Genomic DNA, 20,499 nt, shown 5'->3' on the forward strand with positions numbered 1-20,499 from the left:
TACTATTCTAGGTGCTAGGGTCAAAACAGTGAATCAGACAGACCTATCCCTATCCCCATGCTAGGAGTAGAAGCTCTACTAGCTTCTGTTCTAGTAGAGAAGGCAGAGAATTCAACAAATCAATACAGAACATACTGCCAGGCAATGCAACTATTCTGAAGAAAAGGCACTTCGAGGGATGGAGAGTGCTAGGGTCGGGGGGGGGGGGGGGGGGTGGTCGGTCAGACAATGTCTCTCTGAGATTCCTTCTCAGCAGAGACTCGAATCAAGTCAAGAAGCAGGTGGTGGTGAAAGGGTGGTTCTAGGCAGAAGGAATACCAGAGCAAAGGCCTTTGTATGAAAATGTGCTCTACGTGTTTCAAAAAAGCAAGATAACCATTGTTGCTAAAGTGAGCAAGAATGCTAGGATATGAGTTAGAGAGGTACACAGGATCTTATCAAAAAGGTGATGGTAAGGATTTTGATTTTATTTTAAGTAGGAATGGAAGCCAGGGCAGGGATTGGCAAACCATGGTCTGTAAAGCGTATGCGGCCCAATGCCTGGTTTTGTACACAAAGTTTTACTGGGACACAGCCATGCTCATTTGTTTATATATTACGTGTTGCTGCTTTTGTTCTGTAACAGCAGAGTTGAGCAGCTGCAAAAGAGACTGCATGGCTCTCAAAGCCTAAAATATTTACTGTCTGGCCCTTTACAAGAAAGTTTGCTGACTGCTGATCCAAATGATTAAGTATAAACCTAAAAATTTCATAATTCTTAGGGAAAAAAGTTTGTAATTAAAAATATCTTATTAATACAAAAGTATTATAAAATAAAAGTTAAAAAAAACTTTGTCCCACTTAAATACCTCATTGTTGGTCAAACTTCAGCATAATTGAGCAAACTAGTGAGGAATTTATAATTCCAAGTGTTTTATTAACATAAGAAAAATTACATATTTAACATATATAATTTTAAAATACATAAAAATACCACTGCACATTACTGAATGCATGTATAAAAATCTCTCAGTTCACAGTACTTAAAAATATCGATGTGAAAACAATATAGAGTGTGTGCCACCATAATGTCCAAACCCAAAGAATATACAACACCAAGAATGAATGAACCCAAATGTAAACTAGGGACACCGTGTGGTGATGTGCTCATGTTGGTTCATCAACTGTAACACATGCATGACTCTGCTGAAGGATGCTGATAATGCGGAAGCCACACATGTTTGAAGGCAGGGGATATATGGGAAATCTCTATGCCTTCTGCTCAATTTTTGCTGTGAACCTAAAACTAGTCTAAAAAATAAAGATATTACATTAAAAAAAATAGAGCTTACATTACATTAACAGCAACTCCAACAGCTGCAGTGATGAGCATTATATCTCCATTTATTTCATATTTCATATGGATAGTTCTTTGGACAGCTTCATATAGGAGGAATCCCATAAGTATATACACCAAGAGCACACTAATCATAGCTGATAAAACCTCTGGAGGGAAAAATATAAAAAAGTGATATATCTGTGTGTTGTTATACTTCATACAAACTGAACACTTCACAATCTTTTATTTATATCTTTCCTCTAAAGAGACAAAAACACTGTATCATTTCTGTCATGTTATTTTCCTTATTTAAAATGTGTTTAGTAGTTTTCTCTGGATCTTCCACTAATTCATTCCCAGCATTCTCCACCTTTCCCTCATCTCTTTAGGGTCCAAACTGTGTATATTTAACAACATACACATGGTAAAAACTGAAAAACTGAGAAAAAATTATTTCTAACATACATGATCACAGACTACTTCCTAATAGAAGACTACACTTACAAATCACTACCAAAGTGAACAACCCATAACAAAAATGTGTAAAGGACACAAATATTAACACATAGAAAATTAACAGAAATGACCAACTTATCATAATACAAGAAGTTCAAATAAGAATATGATTGTGTTTTGTCATTTACTAAACACATAAAGATTAAAAAGTTTTGATCTTACTGACCAGAGTTAGCAAGGATATACTGGTGGACGTATCGAGTGGAACTATCTTTTTGGAGAGCAGTTTATAAAATGAATCAATATTTAAAATGCATGTATTCCTTGATTCAAGGAATCTATTCAATAGAACGAACACATGATATGTATGCAAATACATGTATCTACATGGTTCTTCACTGTAACCTCACTAGTATCAAAAAATATCTGGAGACATCTTAAATGTCCACCAATCAGGAACTTACTGGATGAAGTATGATATATCCATATACTGGAATATCATAAAGCCATTTATGTTTAAAAAGACAAGGAAAAAAAAGAAAAATGAGTATTAGGCAAGTTGATAATCACAAGAAAGACAACAAAGTGTTACATCTAGGAAGTGGGGCTAGAAGCTTGGAGAACTTATTTTTCATTTTATTCTTTTCAGTAAGGTTTTAAGTTTTACCACAGATATGTATTACCTTTAAAGAAAAACAATTAGACATAAAAACAATAAGACATTCAACTATTCGTGAATACAATTTGACCCAGAAATTCTTCTTGCAATGATATACACATTCATGCTAATTGAGTCGCACATGTGCAAAATGAGATGCTATGAAGCTGTTCATCAGGCACTGTATATAATAGCAAGCAACTGAAAACAATAAAGTGATTAGTAGGGGCCTTGTAACACGGAATAATATGCAGCTGTTAAAAAAAGGGCTATAGGGGCGCCTGGGTGGCGCAGTCGGTTAAGCGTCCGACTTCAGCCAGGTCACGATCTCACCGTCCGTGAGTTCGAGCCCTGCGTCAGGCTCCTGGGCTGATGGCTCAGAGCCTGGAGCCTGTTTCCGATTCTGTGTCTCCCTCTCTCTCGGCCCCTCCCCCGTTCATGCTCTGTCTCTCTCTGTCCCAAAAATAAATAAACGTTGGGAAAAAAAAAAAAGGGCTATAGCTCTTTATGTTCTGATAAGGAGTAATCTCTAAGATACAGTGTTACATAAAAAAAGCCAAGTACACAAGAGTGCATATGGTATGTTACTATGTGAAAAGAAAAAAGAATATATAATAATATCTGTACATGTAATCTCTTAAAGGATATATAAAATATTGACAAAAAACTGGTTATGAAAAGAATGGGTGGCTGGGAGACAGGGATGACTGCACTATATATGCTTTTATATCATATAAACTTTTTACCATGTGAGTATACAGTAGAAATAATTTTATAGCTTTTCAAGATAACACAAATAGGGCAATGGGAAGTACTTACATTTTTAAATAATTAACCAACATTATAATATAAAACAACTGTTGATAATCAAAACAATAAAAGCAAGAAAATACTTGTAAAGAAATTTTTTCCTTTAGAGAAACCAGGCAATCTTGTTAAAGGTAAAACAATCTGGGAAACTGTTATCTGAGTCAACTCATTGCTCAAAGGTTCCTCAGGCAGTTCAAATCTGTTGAACTTTGATACATTTTTATTCTGATGCATAAGTTACAGCACAGAAAAATTATCTAGTAGTTGTTTTAAGCTGTTTCCTGAACACCTCTCATTAATGTAGACAAAATTCCAATAAAATCCTGTGCATCAGCCGAACAAATGTTGGAATAATACAGTTCCTATTCAAAACCATGCTACGCCTATTTCTGACATACTAATCATCACACTTCAAAAGAGACAGGGGGTTAAGAAGACAGAGAAAAACAATGTGAAATATACAAAGCTGTGGAGAGACTACCACATCAAGTGCACACTCTCAGCAGCTTGAGGACAGGACCAGTTTCCTCCCATGTCACATTTACTGTAGCACTCAGCAGAGTAGTTGTCATGTAGCAAATATCTATGGGTGGATTTGCAAAATGAAGTTAGTTAGGTTGAGCAAGGGCAGATGATAAAAGGCTATGAAATTAAGAAGGGTAAGCTAAATGTGAATAATAGGTTATTTACTATATCCCCCAAACAAGAAGTACACAGGTTAGAAGAATTAAGTCAAATACAACACAGAAAACATACACAATTTCTTGTCTTAAGTTATAACTGCTGATAGTAAAATACACATATATATAATAAAAAGAAGTAATTAAAATATCCTTAAACCGTAATTTCATGTACTTAGTGGTGGCTTCATTTAACTCACAAAGTAAGAGAATTTTCTCTTTAAAATTAATATTTAATACCAATTCTGGCATGCCTGGCTGGCTCGGACGGTGGAGCATGCAACTCTTGATCTTGGGGTCATGAGTTTGAGCCCCATGTTGGGTTTAGAGTTTACTTAAAAAAATACCAGGGCACCTAGATGGCTAAGTCAGTTAAGCATCCAATTCTTGACTTTGGTTCAGGTCATGATCTCGCAGTTTTGTGAGTCTGAGCCCCATATCTGGTTCTGTGCTGACAGCTCAGGGCCTGTTTGGGATTCTCTTTCTCTCTCTCTCTCTCTCTCTCTCTCTCTCTCTCTCTCTTCCTCCCCTGCTCCCACACACTCATTCACTCACTCAATAAATAAAACCAATTCTTCTCAAACTCTTCCCCCAACACCTTCCCAAAAAAGAGAACTTCAATCATGTGTCAAGATGCCTTAGTCATATTTCTTAACATAAAATTATAAAGCAATACACTTTGCATTTATAAAGATTCATAGGGATACAAGTTAATGACATAAAGATGTGATTGCTTATGAAAATCTAAAACCAGTAATCAAAAATCCTTTCAGAACCTCTTATAATTAGGCTGACAATACTTTATAGTTTTCTTGGGATAGTCCCAATATGTCTGTTGTCCTGGCAAAATTATTAAAAGTGCTCCACTTTACTCTCAAAAGTGTCCTGGTTTGGATGGTAAATGATACAGTTACACTAGTAGGTATGCCAGATAAAAAACACTGAATGTCTAGTTAAATTTGCATTTCAGATAAACAACAAATAATTTTTTAGTATAAGTATGTCCCATGCAATTTTTCAGACATACTGGGTGTCTTGAAAGAATGTGTGTATGCACATAACACATGCTAAATCTGGCAACCCCACCTCCCAGTGATAATTTTCCTAAACACTTAAAATTACCTTACTGTGAACTTTCAGATAAGGCAAAAACACAATGAAAATAAAGTAAAATGGAGGCACCTGAGTAGCTCATTCAGTTGCGCATCCAACTCCTGATTTCAGCTCAGGTCATGATCTCATGGTTGGTGAGACTGAGCCCCATGTCCCTCTGGCTCTGCACTGACAGCACAGAACCTGCTTGGGGTTCTCTCTCCCTCCTCTCTGCCCCTCCCCTGCTCACACTTGCACTTTCTCTCAAAATAAATAAATAAACTTAAAAAAAAAATAAAGTGAGGGGCGCCTGGGTGGCTCAGTCAGTTAAACATCCACTTCGGCCCAGGTCATGATCTCACAGTTTGTGAGTTCGAGCCCTGCTTTGGTGTATGGGTTGACAGCTCAGAGCCTGGAGACTGCTTCGGATTCTGTGTCTCCCTCCCTCCCTCTCTCTCTCTCTCTGCCTCTCCCCCCCACTCTCAAAAATAAACATTGAAAAATAAATAAATAAATGAAGTGAAAGTCAAACTAAAGCATGACCAGATTTTTGGTAGGGAGGATTCCCATACTTAGAAGGCCCACTAGGGTTCCTGCCACGGAACACGCAGTTCTCCATACCAGTTTTCACCCATGTGAGTAGCATAAAAGGGATCCCAATGCTTGCCCACAGTTAAGAGTAATGGAATCCAGCTGATTCCTAGAACTTTCCAAAATAACATATTAGGATCCTGGTACCAATATCTCTTTTCCAGTAATCAGTAAGGAATGGCCTCATGTCTAATTCCCTTGGTGAAAAGCAAAGACATCCATCTGTTATTTTTAATTTTTTTTTTTAATGTTTATTTAGTTTTGAGACAGAGAGAGACAGAGCATGAACGGGGAGGGTCAGAGAGAGAGGGAGACACAGAATCCGAAGCAGACTCCAGGCTCCGACCTGTCAGCACAGAGCCCAACGCGGGGCTCGAACCCACAAGCTGTGAGATCATGACCTGAGCAGAAGTCGGACGCTTAACCGACTGAGCCACCCAGGCGCCCCTCATCTGTTATTTTTTATTCTAATCACCTGTCAAAATGTCTTCTAGACAGGATGCCGATAACTGCAAAAGGAGAAAAAGAAAACCTGAAATAGATTTTTAGGGCTGAGATTTATAACTGAGAAGTATAAGGCACAGATGATAGTATATAGCTAAAAATCCTAATAGTACTACTATGATCATTTCTTTTGATAAAAGCTCTTTCACTATGAATAAATGAAATTTTGGTGAAATATCAAGAATGGGAGGAATGAGCGTTTAAGATTTTTTTCCCCATAGTATCTTTAACATGATGGAATGCAGATAAACATAAGCAAGATTTTTGCCCCCCAACAATTAAGAGAGAGGGAAGCTTTCCATCAACAACCACATTATGACTTGCTCTACTCCTCTCATTCTTGCTCTGGGTTAGTCTCTGGTCACATAACATACAATAAAGGTTTTCAACAAAAAAAGAGTACATAACATACGGATTTTTCATCTTTGAAGGGAGACCCAGGAACTTTCACAATTGAAACCCCAGATTTCTGGGGCGCCTGGGTGGCTCAGGTTAAGCCTCCGACTTTAGCTCAGGTCATGATCTCATGGTTCGTGAGTTCAAGCCCCACGTCAAGCTCTGTGCTGACAGCTGAGAGCCTGGAGCCTGCTTCGGATTCTGTGTCTCCCTCCCTCTCTCTGCCCCTCCCCTGCTCATGCTGTCTCTCTCTCTCTCTCTCTCTCTCTCTCAGAAATAAATAAACATTAAAAAAAATTTTTTTAATAAAAATAAACGAAAACAAAACCCCAGATTTCTGTGAAAGTTACTACCCCGGTAACTTTAGGTAAACTTGACTAAATGGAAATGTATCATAAATTAAAAACTCTTGAACGATTTTTATGGAAATTCTAGAAAACCTATTATTATAGTAGTTCTAACATATTTTGCTACTTTACACACAAATAATTAACTCACTCCACCTGACTGAAATGCAGCACTGGAAGAGGAAGGTGAGTGAATACATGTTATTATTACATCACTTAGGTCTTTTAAAATATACCCTGAATTTCACACACAGAGAATAAACAGTTTTGGTTTGAATGGCTAATAAATGGTAAGAAAAAAAAAATCAAATGGGAGAAAACACAGATGATTATCAAGTTTTGACAGTACTATAAAGTGTGAAAAATGCATATTTTAACACATCTATAAATTGCCAAAACTAGAGGTTTTCAAGGTTCATATGAAAAACACTGAGTCCTTCCTTCTCTGTCCTCCAGTTATTCTCCATCATAGTACCATATTCGTTTGCTCCATAGCATTTAAATTTTTTTTTAATGTTTATTCATTTTTGAGACAGACAGACACAGCACGAGCAGGGGAGGGGCAGGGAGAGAGAGACACCCACACAATCTGAAACAGGTTCCAGGCTCTGAACTGTCAGCACAGAGCCCGACGTGGGGCTCGAACCCACAAGCTGTGAGATCATGACCAGAGCTGAAGTCGGACATTTAATCAATTGAGCCACCCAGGTGCCCCTACTTCATAGCATTTAACATAATTTATAATTATATTGTATTTGTGTATATATTTACTGCTGGTCTCCCCAAGGTATACTACTATTCATTCAATTAACCTGTTGAGCATCGATTCAGTGAATGATTAACAATCTGCTTCAACTATGTAAACCAAACTCAACCCAAGCATACTTTGTTTTCCATGAGTGTGGCCAGATGTACTGGCCTATCATAACTGCTAACTTTTCTAATGCTATGATGCCAATAATGAATAGATTTCCTTCAAATTATATAATGTTTGTCTTTCTATTGCCTCAAAAAATTATATCAAACATCTAAAGACAGGTTTCAGAGGTTTACAAAAACGAACAGGGAAGGAGAATGGAGACACATTGTCTCTTGTATTTCCTTTTATGCTACTACCTTCTTCCAACAAAAGGTAGGAAGGAAACAGAAGGAAAATCAGGAGGCTGTGCTGGATTTGGCTAAAATTTCCAAACGTGTATTTGAATTTCAACTTAATCACAGACAGCCCTACTGCATTCAGGCTAAGGGATTTTTCAGTGGCCCACTGTTGCCACCAGAACACCAAGCTAAACTGCAAAGTTCATCTTTGGATCCTTTCAACTGCTATTCTCAATTCTCTTCTATTTCCTGCCTTCTCACCACTCCCTCTACCCCACACCCAAGGTACCCAGCACTGTCAAATTGACGTTTGGCTGTCCAACATTGACCACCTCACTCATGGCTTCCTTCAGCCTTAGTAAAAACTCCCATTCTAGGACACACCTATTCTTTTCCAGATGTTCAGGTGATATGAATTAATTCTAAGATGTGAATAATTAATAGGCATAATTCTTGTCAGGGGTGGGAGGAAGCTGTTAAAATGAATCACTAAGGAGAAGAGATGATGTTTTTTTTGCTGCATGTATGGGGGAAGAGATTTTTTAGCTGAAAACTTTCTGCTCCTTTAGCATCAGGGAATAAAATAACAAACTACACAGAATTAACATTACAACTATATACCTACCTTAGGACAACCATCATCTAGCCAGATCTGCCAAGGTCTTTGCTGAGTGGAACCACACACTGCTACACTCCTACACTGTCACTTTGCCATTAACCTAGGCTGATGATTCGCATTGCCAAAATGTAAATCTTGCTTTTTTTATTTCAAATACAGACAACTCTGCTTACTATAGTCCTTGCATATTATCTCTATCTTTATCTAAGCCATGCAGCTTCTTCAGCCCAAGAAGTGACAGAAAAGCCATAAATAAGAGTCAATTATGCTCATAATCCATAGAGAAGGATAAAAGTAGAAAGCAAGCAAGGGTTTTCACAGTTTTCTTTAGAACAGCATTTCCCCTTGTCTGGCAGATAGTGCTATTCCTCCTAAGGATTTGTGGGATTTCTCCTATAGTATGTTTCATTAAGTTCTAAGGTTTTTAACTTCCAGAAAAAGAGGACATACCCACAGTCAAATAAATCCAAGCATTTAAAAATAGCTCATATAATGGTTCCTAGCCAACTCTCCCTTTTCCCACAAAAGAATTGCCACTGTAATGTAATAAAAGAAAGAAAAACAGAAAAACCTGAATGATTTTACACAATCTCTGAGTTCACATGAAGGAAAGGAATGTATCACCAGAATGGAACTGACTCCTGGGATGGCCACTTGCTTTTCTACTCAAACTAAAACCACTTTTCTCTCACCTTCACTAAATGATTTTTGCTAAAATAAATTTTATATTGCCAAAAGTGCTACAAAAGACCTGAGTTAAATAGTCCATCTTTAAAAACTGTTGTTTAGGGGCGCCTGGGTGGCTCTGTTGGTTAAGCATCCAAGTTCGCTCAGGTCATGATCTCATGGTTCATGGGTTCGAGCCCCATGTCAGGCTCTGTGCTGACAGTTCGAGCCTTGAGCCTGATTTGGATTCTGTGTTCCTCTCTCTCTATCTCTTCCTCCCCCACTCACACTGTCTCTCTCTCAAAAATAAATAAAAGATTAAAAAAAATTTTAAACTGTTGCTTAATCATCAGGATGAATCACCTTTCTTTTCTCCTACCTAGCTTAGACAGTTACACAAAGAGAAGAATTCCAATTAGCAGGGAGGGAAGGCAGGCAATTTGGGGGCGTGGACCATTTTCAAAGATATGAAAAGTGTGGGTAAGTGTGGGCAGGGAGAAGAGAGAAGGAAAAGAAGATTGGAACTAACTTTTATTGGGAATTTACTCTGTGCCAGGTAGCAGGTTAGGTAGGTACTTATACCTTACTTACCACCTTAACGTATTTTTTACAATTCTGCAGTGGAAGTATTATCATTCCTATTTTACAGAAAAAAAAAAAAAAAAACACAAAAATTTGTACTTAGATTAAATCACTCTCCAAAAGGTCTTAATAGCTAGTAAAACTGCAGATCTCTGATCTGAACCAAAGACAATTTATTCACAAAACTCTAAAAGTGGTAAAAAACAAATAGGGCTGCCCCTGACTGACACCAAGAAGAAACCCTCTTTTGACTAATTTCTTACTACGTCAAAGGGATCTAGAATTCAGTACTCAGTTATGTTATGGATCATATAAATTTTTATAGTGTAGTTTGTGAACATGACCACAGTTTCAGAATTACAGATAAATGTTTTCAAGTCCCAAATATATTAGTCCCCAAATTTCAAAAATATCCCTATTCCTAGTTTGGAAACTGGCTTAATGCACCCCCAACACAATGATTTGAGGTTCATGAGCTATACTAAATAATCTGTTTCACAGTTTTCATGTCCTTATTTACTCAGCCTGACTATGCAACAATTAATAATCTCTTACACTGCACTTACAGAGTTTAATATTACGTTTCCATTCCTACTTCATTCATGGTCTAGGAGATATGGTTTCATAAAAAACAGCTATAAAAATGTGATAAATGCTATTAGGCATACATAAAGTGTGATGAGCAAACAAAAAGGAAATATATTTAAGGAACGGTACTACTAATATCTGACTATCGTTCACAGGCACCCACCTCTAGGTCTAGAACAGGGTACACAGTATGCTGCCTTTTGCATAAGAAAGGGTGACAGGTAACAGGATATGAACATGTATGAAAAACACATAAAGTAAGGTGGTGAGGTATATGTATATATTCTCTTGTACTTTCAAAAGGAAATGCTGGAAGGATAGGTCAGAAACAAATTTAAAATCATTAATGGGGCGCCTGGGTGGCTCAGTCGGTTAAGCGTCCGACTTCAGCTCAGGTCACCATCTCACGGTCCGTTAGTTCGAGCCCCGCGTCGGGCTCTGGGCTGATGGCTCAGAGCCTGGAGCCTGCTTTGGACTCTGTGTCTCCCTCTCTCTCTGCCCCTCCCCCGTTCATGGTCTGTCTCTCCCTGTCTCAAAAATAAATAAACGTTAAAAAAAAATAAAAAAAAAATCATTACTAATAAGGAGTGGGATTAGAGGAAGGGATGGAGGGGACAGAATGAAAACAAGGCTTCTATGAGGAAATCCTTTGTATTAGAAATTAATTGTTTATTCTTGCAACACATAAACTTTACATATTTATAAGACAGATCAACAAAGAAAAAACCAACTCCTGTCTTACCCCCTCCCCCTCCCCTGCATCAAAACAAAATTCAACGACAGTTAACACACCAGAAGGGGATTCCTTCTGCAGCGTTTTTTTAGGACCTGAATCCCTAAGACACAGGAGGCACACTACTTAACAGTGTCCAATACAAACATACGTTCTCCTAGAGAACGTGAAGAGATTACTCATGAAGCAATATATTTTGTGGAACACAGGACAGCCACTGCTTTGTTTTACAGCCTTATTCAATTCTACATATCCTTGTCTTTTTAATCCTCCCCCAAAGAGCAGAATAAGTGAAGTAAGTTCTGTATCTAGATATAGCCTCATAAAATTTTGGAATGCAAAGAAGAAAATGAAGATCCCAAAAGGCCCTTCTAGTGAAGATTTGAGTCCCTCTGTACCTTTGGGAAATACTCATCTACCTAGATTTTAACAACTCTTTTTTTTTTAGATGACTTTTAAAAACTTCAGACAAAATTCACCATTTCAACAATTTAAAGTGCCCAAGTCAGTGGCTTTTAGTATAGGCACAAGGTTGTGCAACAGTTTCCCATTTATAGCCATTCAATTAATTGTGCTTATTTTCAGCCCCAGTTCTCCCTCCTACTCATCTCTGTCCCTGGCTCTTCTTTGGAGATCTGCTGGGCTGATCCAGCTCCTGGCTCAGTGTACTCTAGGCTACAGCTTCCCTGTTTCTTCCTCCAACCCACTCCCATCTATCTTCCAACTTCCAGAAATTTCTTGCTTATTGGTGACCCAATCCCTTGCTTCTCTTTGTTGTTTTTATTTCAAGGAACTCTCAGGAGAGACAGGAGTCAAATGCTGATATCTAGGCCACAAGTGTGAACTTTGTACTTTTAAGGAAAAAGGAAGATTCAACACTCCACAGAAACTTGCAGAGATAAATAGAACAGCGAGTTCTGTTTTCTCTCATGTTTTCATGGTGCTTGTTATCTATGATGAAACAAAGTGACTACCTAGAGAAACACTAAGTACTACTTTGATATCTAACAGAATTTTCATGATTATGGGTTCTTATTATATGTGGGACTTTCTATATTCTGTTATTGCATGTTTCTGGGGGAGAACTCCACTATTTTCATTAGCATTCCAAATGCTCTATAACCTAAAAGGTTAAGAGCCACAGGACAAAATGAAATGCACTCTTCCAAATAGTAGTGGAAGGTAAAAACCCCCATTCCATGATGCTGTGTTTGAGTGTCAGATCTTAAATTGAAGGCATTTAAATCACAAGAAATTAAAGTTTGAAAATAATCTTGAAGTTGTTTAAAAGGCCCAAGGCAATCAGGTAACAAATGAGCGTATAGTATGTTGGTAAACAGTGGGGTGTGTTTTAGGAACACATCCCAATGTACGCTATGCAGTGGCTTAACAAACAACAGAAACACCTCACTCAGGGCATCAGCTCTCCTGTACAGCAAGCAGCTAAGGGGTAGGGATGCCAAATAATTTCCCAATCTGATAATCAGGATAGCTCCTTGAAATATATAGCCTTTAAGGCACAATGTCAAGTTTTACACAGAAGGCCCAGGGACTAAATTTTAGAAGACCTAGAGCTTAGTTAAGATTACGCTAAAAAGTAACCAAGAAGGGGAAGAACTGATTGATATATTAGCAGTGTCAGTGACAGCAGATATACTGATATATTAGAGTGTCAGTGTCTCTACAAAATTAAACTACAAGTTGTTAATTCTGGTTCTTTAAGATAGGTTTTGCTGAAGCCACCTAAATGTCAGTTTTTGGGTTCTAAGCAAATGACATCTGGATATATGGCATTTCACATATTAGTTCAAGTAACTGCCTTATACATATTTTAAAAATAAGTAAAAAATCTAAAAACACAGTAACACAGGAAAGAGTTGTATGGATAACAATGTATGATTTTAACTCAATTCTTATTTGCTCAAAATAGTAAAATAAAAATATGTGTACAGTGAAAGAAAAAAATTTTATTTTTTTTTTAATTTATTTTTTTTTTTTAAACTTTTAAAGGAAAAAATTTTAATGACACTTGTCAACACATGGTAAAGAAGACTTTATTCAGGGAGAGGAAGCTACCAAGATAGGTTACATGACCACTGTAACAGAACTCTGCAGTGGGGGAAGAGATTGGGCTCAACGCTGAATACTGAATAAGCAAGGGGGAATTTACAGCCATGGAGCAAGGTGGGAGTCAGTGGATGGAAAATTACTAAGGGGAAACATCAGGAGTATGGGGACTCTGGCTAAACGGACATAACAGAATTCTCGCTAGACACAAGCCAGTGCAATGAGACATCGCCTAGGGGATAATCCATCAGACATTAAGAGTGGGGGTGCTGTTAAATTGGCTTAGAAGGGTTTTTGCTAAAATAAGATTTTATAAGGAAGTGCACAGATGGGCTTGGGAGAAGGTTCAGGAGACTGACTAAACTTTGGTCAAGCAAAGAATCTTTGTCAGCACTTACAGAATTATATTGATACAGTGGCAGCAGTGAAGGTCAGCCACACAGTATATGTTATACCTATGACAGTACTGCTTAAGATCTGGGCTACAGTAGCTTTGGTTGGAACACCTGAAGTGAAAGAAAAAAGTTAATACACATTAACAAACCCATGTAGTTTTGCCTGGTTGAATAAAATGAAGGTAAACTTTTTTTCTGATAACATCTTCAGGAAATAGGGAACAACACTTAAAGATTAATGATTACCATATAATTTTACATGTGTAAGCAGTTTAGCTGACTAGGCTGAATGTACCCTGGAATATATGTATCTGAATAAATCTTGTTCATCTGTTGTCATTTGCTTTTTTCAAATAGGTTATCACCAGAAAGATTTCAGTTAATCAAAGGTTAGTTATAGTTCATTGTGGTTTTACTATAAAACTTGATAAACCAAAAGAAACTCCAATTACCTACCTAAGCGATGAAATCCAAAGGTGAATCTTTTGGTTGGAGATTTTGAGGACAGCCACAAAGCAAGCAGGGTCAGTATGATAGCACTTAGGTCAGTTAACATATGAAGTGCATCTGTCATGATTGCTAGGCTATTTGCAATGTATCCACCTTGGAGTAAGGGTGAGAGAGAAGAAGGAATACGTTAGTTAAAATAATAAACATAAGCAATCAAACCAAAAATATGTAACATCCTACAAAACATCAACTTTCAATTAAATATTTATCCAATCACAATTAAATCAAGGTACTCTGAAATTTTATACAGAACACTAAATCTGCATATATTTTTGTGATGAAAACATCCCTTTCATGGGGCGCCTGGATGGCTCAGTTGGTTAAGTCCGAGTTCAGCTCAGGTCATGATCTCACAGTTATGAGTTCCAGCCCCCCATCCGACTCTGCTGACAGCTCAGAGCCTGGGGCCTGCTTTGGATTCCGTTTCTCCTTCTCTCTTTGCCCCTTTCCTGCTTGCTCGCTCTCTCAAAAATAAATAAACATTAAAAACAATTAAAAAAAAGAAAATTTTCATTTCTAAGAACAGATTCTCTGAGGAGTCAATGACCTTAAAAAATTAAGTACCACTAAATTGGAGGCTAACACACAGAAATTTTTGTGGTTTAGCACTGCAGCTTTTACTCAAACTACTAATCCTATTAGACACTGAAATTAATAACCACAATATGTAAATATTACAAAAAAGGTAAAGGTAGATACTCACTTGTTGTGAGGGTTTGAACACAAAATTAAATGGAAGACATTTTTTTTAATGTACATGAGTACATTAACTAATTAGTACCTTAACTGATTCCCTTGGTTATAGACAGCAATGTTTCAGAAGAATTAAACATGGTATTTAGAGTACAATTTTTAACACTGATTTTCCAGCCATTATATGTATATGTAGCATGTAAAATTCATTTCATAGATGTGTATGTGTGTGTATACATATATGTATGTTGTTCTATTATGGTGAATCAATTTTCCTAGCACCATTCATTAAATAAGCTTTTTTATGCCAAGCATTCAAACTTTTGTGTATCAGAATCACCTGGAAGATTTGTTAAACTGCAGATTGCTTGCCCCACTCCCAGAATTTCTAATTCAATAGAGCTGGATGAGGCTTGAGAATCTCTATTTTTAACATGTTCCCAAGGTGACATCGACGCTTCTAGTCTTGGTACCTCTGAGAATCACTGTTACAATGAACTTCATGGTCAGGGTATTATGACACACAAGTGTGCTGAGCCACTGTTCCCTCTCTTTCTGGGATGAGTGTGCACAGCCAAGAGCAGCAGGACACAAGCTGGCGATCTTGAAATCACATCCATTTACTTCAGTGTGCTCTATACAAATACCAGTTTTTATGTATTCCCTTGACATTAAAAAGCTAAAATCACTAAGAGAAAGTATAACTTGGTAGTTAATAATATGAGATTTTAGACTCTCTGAAACTCTCAGCCAGTTAGTTAATACTTTTGAGCCTCAGTTTCTTTATAAAATAAAAATAATACCTCAAAGTTGTATTGTCCATTAACTTTCTGAGATGATGAAAATATTCTATGTATGCTGTCCAGTAGAGTAGACACTAGTCACATGTAACTTTTGAGCATTTGAAATATGGCTAGTGCAACTGAGGAGTTGAATTTATTTAATTTTAGTTAACATATTTAAAGAGCCACGTGTTGATAATGATCAGCAAAACTAGCAAACTAAGGACCTCTGAAAATAATCTCCACAAAAGCTGGGAGAGTATGTGCAAAAATGGTCCAAATCAGCTTTTTCAGAACCCTGGAAATTAACCAAAGGCTGACACAGGAAGTATTAATTCAAGGAAAATGACTGAATCTTTGTAAGAACAGTGAGCTCTGTGGCATTCTAATTCGCCTTGGACCCATCTCCCTCTCTCCAGCTCTGTGGTAGCCCTGAAAACCAACAAGCACAGTGAAAATATCAGTCTGGCAGCCACTGCAAGGTATCAAATGGGGTTAGAGCTCCTAAAAAGCCCAATCCCTGGGGCGCCTGGGTGGCGCAGTCGGTTAAGCATCGGACTTCAGCCAGGTCACGATCTCGCGGTCCGTGAGTTCGAGCCCCGCGTCAGGCTCTGGGCTGATGGCTCGGAGCCTGGAGCCTGTTTCCGATTCTGTGTCTCCCTCTCTCTCTGCCCCTCCCCCATTCATGCTCTGTCTCTCTCTGTCCCAAAAATAAATAAAAACGTTGAAAAAAAAAAATTAAAAAAAAAAAGCCCAATCCCAAAGAACTAGCATTATTGGATCTGTCTGGTAGTTCCCTGGAAGGCCATACTAGCAAGGCTGTTTTCACTGGACTTGACTTGGGGATCTGCCCTATGCAAACCCTAAGGAAGGTTTGTCAAAAACAATCACAGGGAATTGTTCAACACTGCAGCTGCCTGAGGCAACAGATAACAAAGTGTTCCCCATATTCTGAAATTTCACAATGATACTCCTTGGTGTGGGTTTATTTTCACCCAACTTGCTGGGTTTTTGTTGACTGTTTTAATCTGGAAATGTACACCCTTCAGTTCTGGAGAAATTTCTTAAACTATATTGTTGGTAATTTCTTTTCTTCTGCTTTCTCTATTCCTCAAACTCCTATTACTTGGAGTTTGGATTGACACACTAATTTTCTTATGTTTTTTCTCTTATCTTTTTGCTCTACTCTCTAAGAGATTACCTTAATTCATCTTCTCTTCTAACTTTTATGAAGTTCAAAAATTTTGTTTTTATTGTTGAAAAGCTCTTTACCCTGATTTTCTTTTTTACAACAGCTTATTCTTTTTTCTAATCTTTTTTTTTTTAAGTTTGTTTTGAGAGACAGCAAAAGTGGGGTAGGGGTAGGGAGAGGGGGGTAGTTAGGATCGCAAGTGGGCTCTGTGCTGACAGCAGAAGAGCCTGATGTGGGGCTCAAACACATGATTGTGAGATTGTAACCTGATCAGAAGTCAGACGCTCAACCAACAGAGTCACCCAGCTGCCCTAGCCTATTCTTGTTGATAAATAATCTATTTCTCTGGATAGGAATTATATTATTATACCCGACTGGCTCTTAAACAGGGTTTAACTAGCTTCCTTAGTCTTCCTCTTTACCCACACTCCTAGGGGTATCTGGTGCAAACAATTCTGGGCCTACTGAGGCTTCCGAAGTGCAATAGTTAGTTCTCAGTATGGTCCCTAGATCAGCAGTATCAGCATCCCCTGGGAACTTGATAGAAAAGCAAATTCTCAGGCCTTATCCCAGACCTACGAAATTAGAAACTCTCCCCCAGCAATTTGTGTTTTATTTAATAAATTCTCTAGGTGTGGGGCACCTGGGTGGCTCAGTTGGTTAAGCGTCCAATTCTTGATTTCAGTTCAGGTCATGATCTTATGGGCCCTGCATCAGGTTCCACGCTGTCCGCGTAGAGCCTGCTTGGAATTCTGTCTCTCTTTCTCTCTCTGCCTCTCCTCAACTCGTGCTCTCTCTATATACATACATAAATAAACAAACTTACAAATAAATTCTCTAGGTATTTCTGATGAATTCTGATGAATTAGGTTGCTTCTTGGCTGTCCCCAACTGCTTGCTTAGGAGCTGGCTTCCTAGGGTCTATTAAGTCAGTTACTTCTTTCACCCATCTCTAGTTTCCCAAATTTATCTTGTCTCTAGTTTTCCCAATCTTTGTGGATATACATACACATACACATATGGATGGATATACGGTTTTGTGTGTGTGTGTATTTAAAATTCCCTTTATTATAGTTTAAGAGAGGCTTCAGGAGAAAGTACATTTAGATACATGAGTTCATTTGCTATCTTTATCTGGAAGTCTGTTTGCATTCATTCATTCAAGCTTTTTCACTCCCAATAAAAATGCAGTTGTTAATCAATAACCATTACTAAATCCAAAGGATATTTTAGTTCTCATCTTATTAGACCTTTCAGCAGCTTCAACTTATTTCCACTTGGAAATATTTTCTGAGATTCTGGAATACCTAGTTTGTCTTCTGCCTGACTTCCAAAGTTGGAGTTCCCCAAAACCTGGGTTTTCTAGGTGGTTTTTCACATTCTGATGGCATTACACACTGTATGTCTTAACTTGACCTCTCTTCTGGACTCCTGACTCATATGTAACAGCCCACTAGGCATCTTTACTTGGCTATTTTACATACAATTGATAATTAAAATGTCTGAAACAACCCTTGAGCCGATGCCTATATCCTGCTCTGTATTTCCTCCGTGCTTCATAAATGACATACATTTCCCTACACTCAGAATGCTTAAATGAGAAACTTCAGAATCATTCCTGATGCTGCTCTCCCATTAATCCCCATATCTAAACCATTAGTAAGTTTTGTTAATGTTACCTCTAGAATGATTCTCAACCAGTCCATCCACACTAATCCAAGCCATAATCATTTCTTGTCTGGACCCCTGCAATAGTTTACTTGCTTCCATTCTTGCACTCTCCAATCCATCTCCACATAAGAGCCACAATAGTATTTTAAAAAGATAAATCCCATCATGTCATTCTCCATTTAAAAGGCTCCACTTAGGGGCGCCTGGGTGGCGCAGTCGGTTAAGCGTCCGACTTCAGCCAGGTCACGATCTCGCGGTTCGTGAGTTCCAGCCCCGTGTCAGGCTCTGGGCTGATGGCTCGGAGCCTGGAGCCTGTTTCCGATTCTGTGTCTCCCTCTCTCTCTGCCCCTCCCCCGTTCATGCTCTGTCTCTCTCTGTCCCAAAAATAAATAAAAACGTTGAAAAGGAAAAAAAAATTTAATAAAAGGCTCCACTGGCTTTTCGTTGTACTTATAATTAAAAACTGCACTCTTGGGGCACCTGAGTGGCTTAGTCGGTAAAGCTTCTGACTTCAGCTCCGGTCATGATCTCGCGACTCGTGAGTTCGAGCCCCGCATTGGGCTCTGTGCTGACAGCTCAGAGCCTGGAGCCTGCTTCTGATTCTGTCTCCCTCTCTCTGCTCCTCCCCTGTTCACTCTCTCTCTTTCTCTCAAAATTGAATAAACTTAAAAAAAAAAACAAAAAACTGCACTCTTAACATGGTCTATCAGAACCAACCTGACCTGGCGCTCCTGTCTCTTTTCCTTTTTTCTTACTATATTCGAGCCAAACTTGCCTTCTTTTTGGAGGCTTTTAGGACCTTTGTACATGCTGTTCTCTTCACTTGGAAAACTCTACTCCTTTTGCTTGGATAACTCCTACCATTCTTTTTTTTTGGTTTAATTATACCTGGCTCATACATAAACTATGTCCCCTTGGTTACAATGTCTTATACTACCTAATTTTTTTTCTTCGTAACACTTACGTCCATATGAATTTTAAATTTATTTATGTATTTAATATCTGTGCCCTATATTAGACTAAGTGCTTCAAACAGTAGGGATTATAACAGTTTTGTCTGCATTACATACCACAATACATAATACGGTGCCTGGCATAGAGTTAAGTACTCAAAAAATACTTGCTGAATGAAAGAAGAATAGACCTGTCTAAAGTCTCAGAGCAAATTAGTGCAATGCCAAGATTCAAAATCAAGTCTTCTCTTTCAGATCTTTAAATTACTTCATTTTTTAAATTATTCCATACTTCCTATATAAGATACGTTATTTCTAAGTGTTTTTGATACACTTTAATAAATGCTCTACTATATACAATTTAACTCTAATATTCTGAATATTTGTTAATGCTTATCCTAAGTATTAGCATTTCTATATTAACAAAAGATTTTTCTATTTGAAAATAAATATTTGAAAGAAAATACTTATTGTGGCTTTCACAAAACCACATTTACCAAATAACAGATTTTAAAAATAGTATGTCAGAACAATTTTCTCTTAATTTTTACTTAGGTAAAATAATTTTAAGGGGGAAAATTGTGATTAATGTGACTTTAACTTCAAATATTAAATATTAACTTCAAGAATCACTAAGTCTGACTGACTCAACTTTCTAGCTGTGTGAATTTGGGCAAGTCATTGAATCTTAGTCTGCTGAGGCCATGCCTTATCAGCTACAGCTTAACTCCTTTTAATTTCTTTATAGCTTAAGCATTTATAATTCTCTAACACAATAAAAATTAATTCAACACAAATTTATTGAGTGTCAACTCTGTGCCAGTCATTGTTTTAGGTGCTGAGAACGCAGCTTACATTTCAGCAGAAGAGAGATTATTAAACAAGTGAATATACAAACAAGATAATCTCATGCTTTGGGCTTTTAAAGTTGGGGACAGAACAGGAGAGAGGAGATGTTTACTTTAGTCAGAAAAGGTCTCTCAGAGGTATCTTTTGGAGTAAGATATGAATGTCAAGACACCAGTCAAGAGAAGATTTGGGAAAAGCCACTCAAGGTTAAGCAGTGTTTTTCAAACTGCAAGCCCTGATCTATTTTGT

The 20,499-nt window shown here is 37.7% G+C and overlaps 2 protein-coding genes across 7 annotated transcripts in view; one reads left to right on the forward strand and one right to left on the reverse strand.

The window, feature by feature from the left end:
- Window positions 1-20,499, forward strand: part of BLOC1S6 (biogenesis of lysosomal organelles complex 1 subunit 6) — a 128,838-nt gene that overhangs the window by 24,270 nt on the left and 84,069 nt on the right. The window lies entirely within an intron of this gene.
- Window positions 1-20,499, reverse strand: part of SLC30A4 (solute carrier family 30 member 4) — a 28,452-nt gene that overhangs the window by 5,444 nt on the left and 2,509 nt on the right. For 4 of the 5 annotated variants that reach the window (XM_086710601.1, XM_086710602.1, XM_025919585.2 and 1 more), the window contains exons 3-4: window positions 14,057-14,203; window positions 1,332-1,485 (exon numbers count right to left, since the gene is read on the reverse strand). In XM_086710601.1, the coding sequence (XP_086566727.1) occupies window positions 1,332-1,485; window positions 14,057-14,203 (301 nt within the window). The remainder of the gene's footprint in view (window positions 1-1,331; window positions 1,486-14,056; window positions 14,204-20,499) is intronic. The other variant, XM_086710604.1, reaches the window with a different exon arrangement.

This window comes from Puma concolor, chromosome B3 (genome assembly GCF_028749965.1).
Source record: "Puma concolor isolate L17-30 chromosome B3, mPumCon1.1.hap2, whole genome shotgun sequence".
NCBI lineage: Eukaryota > Metazoa > Chordata > Mammalia > Carnivora > Felidae > Puma > Puma concolor.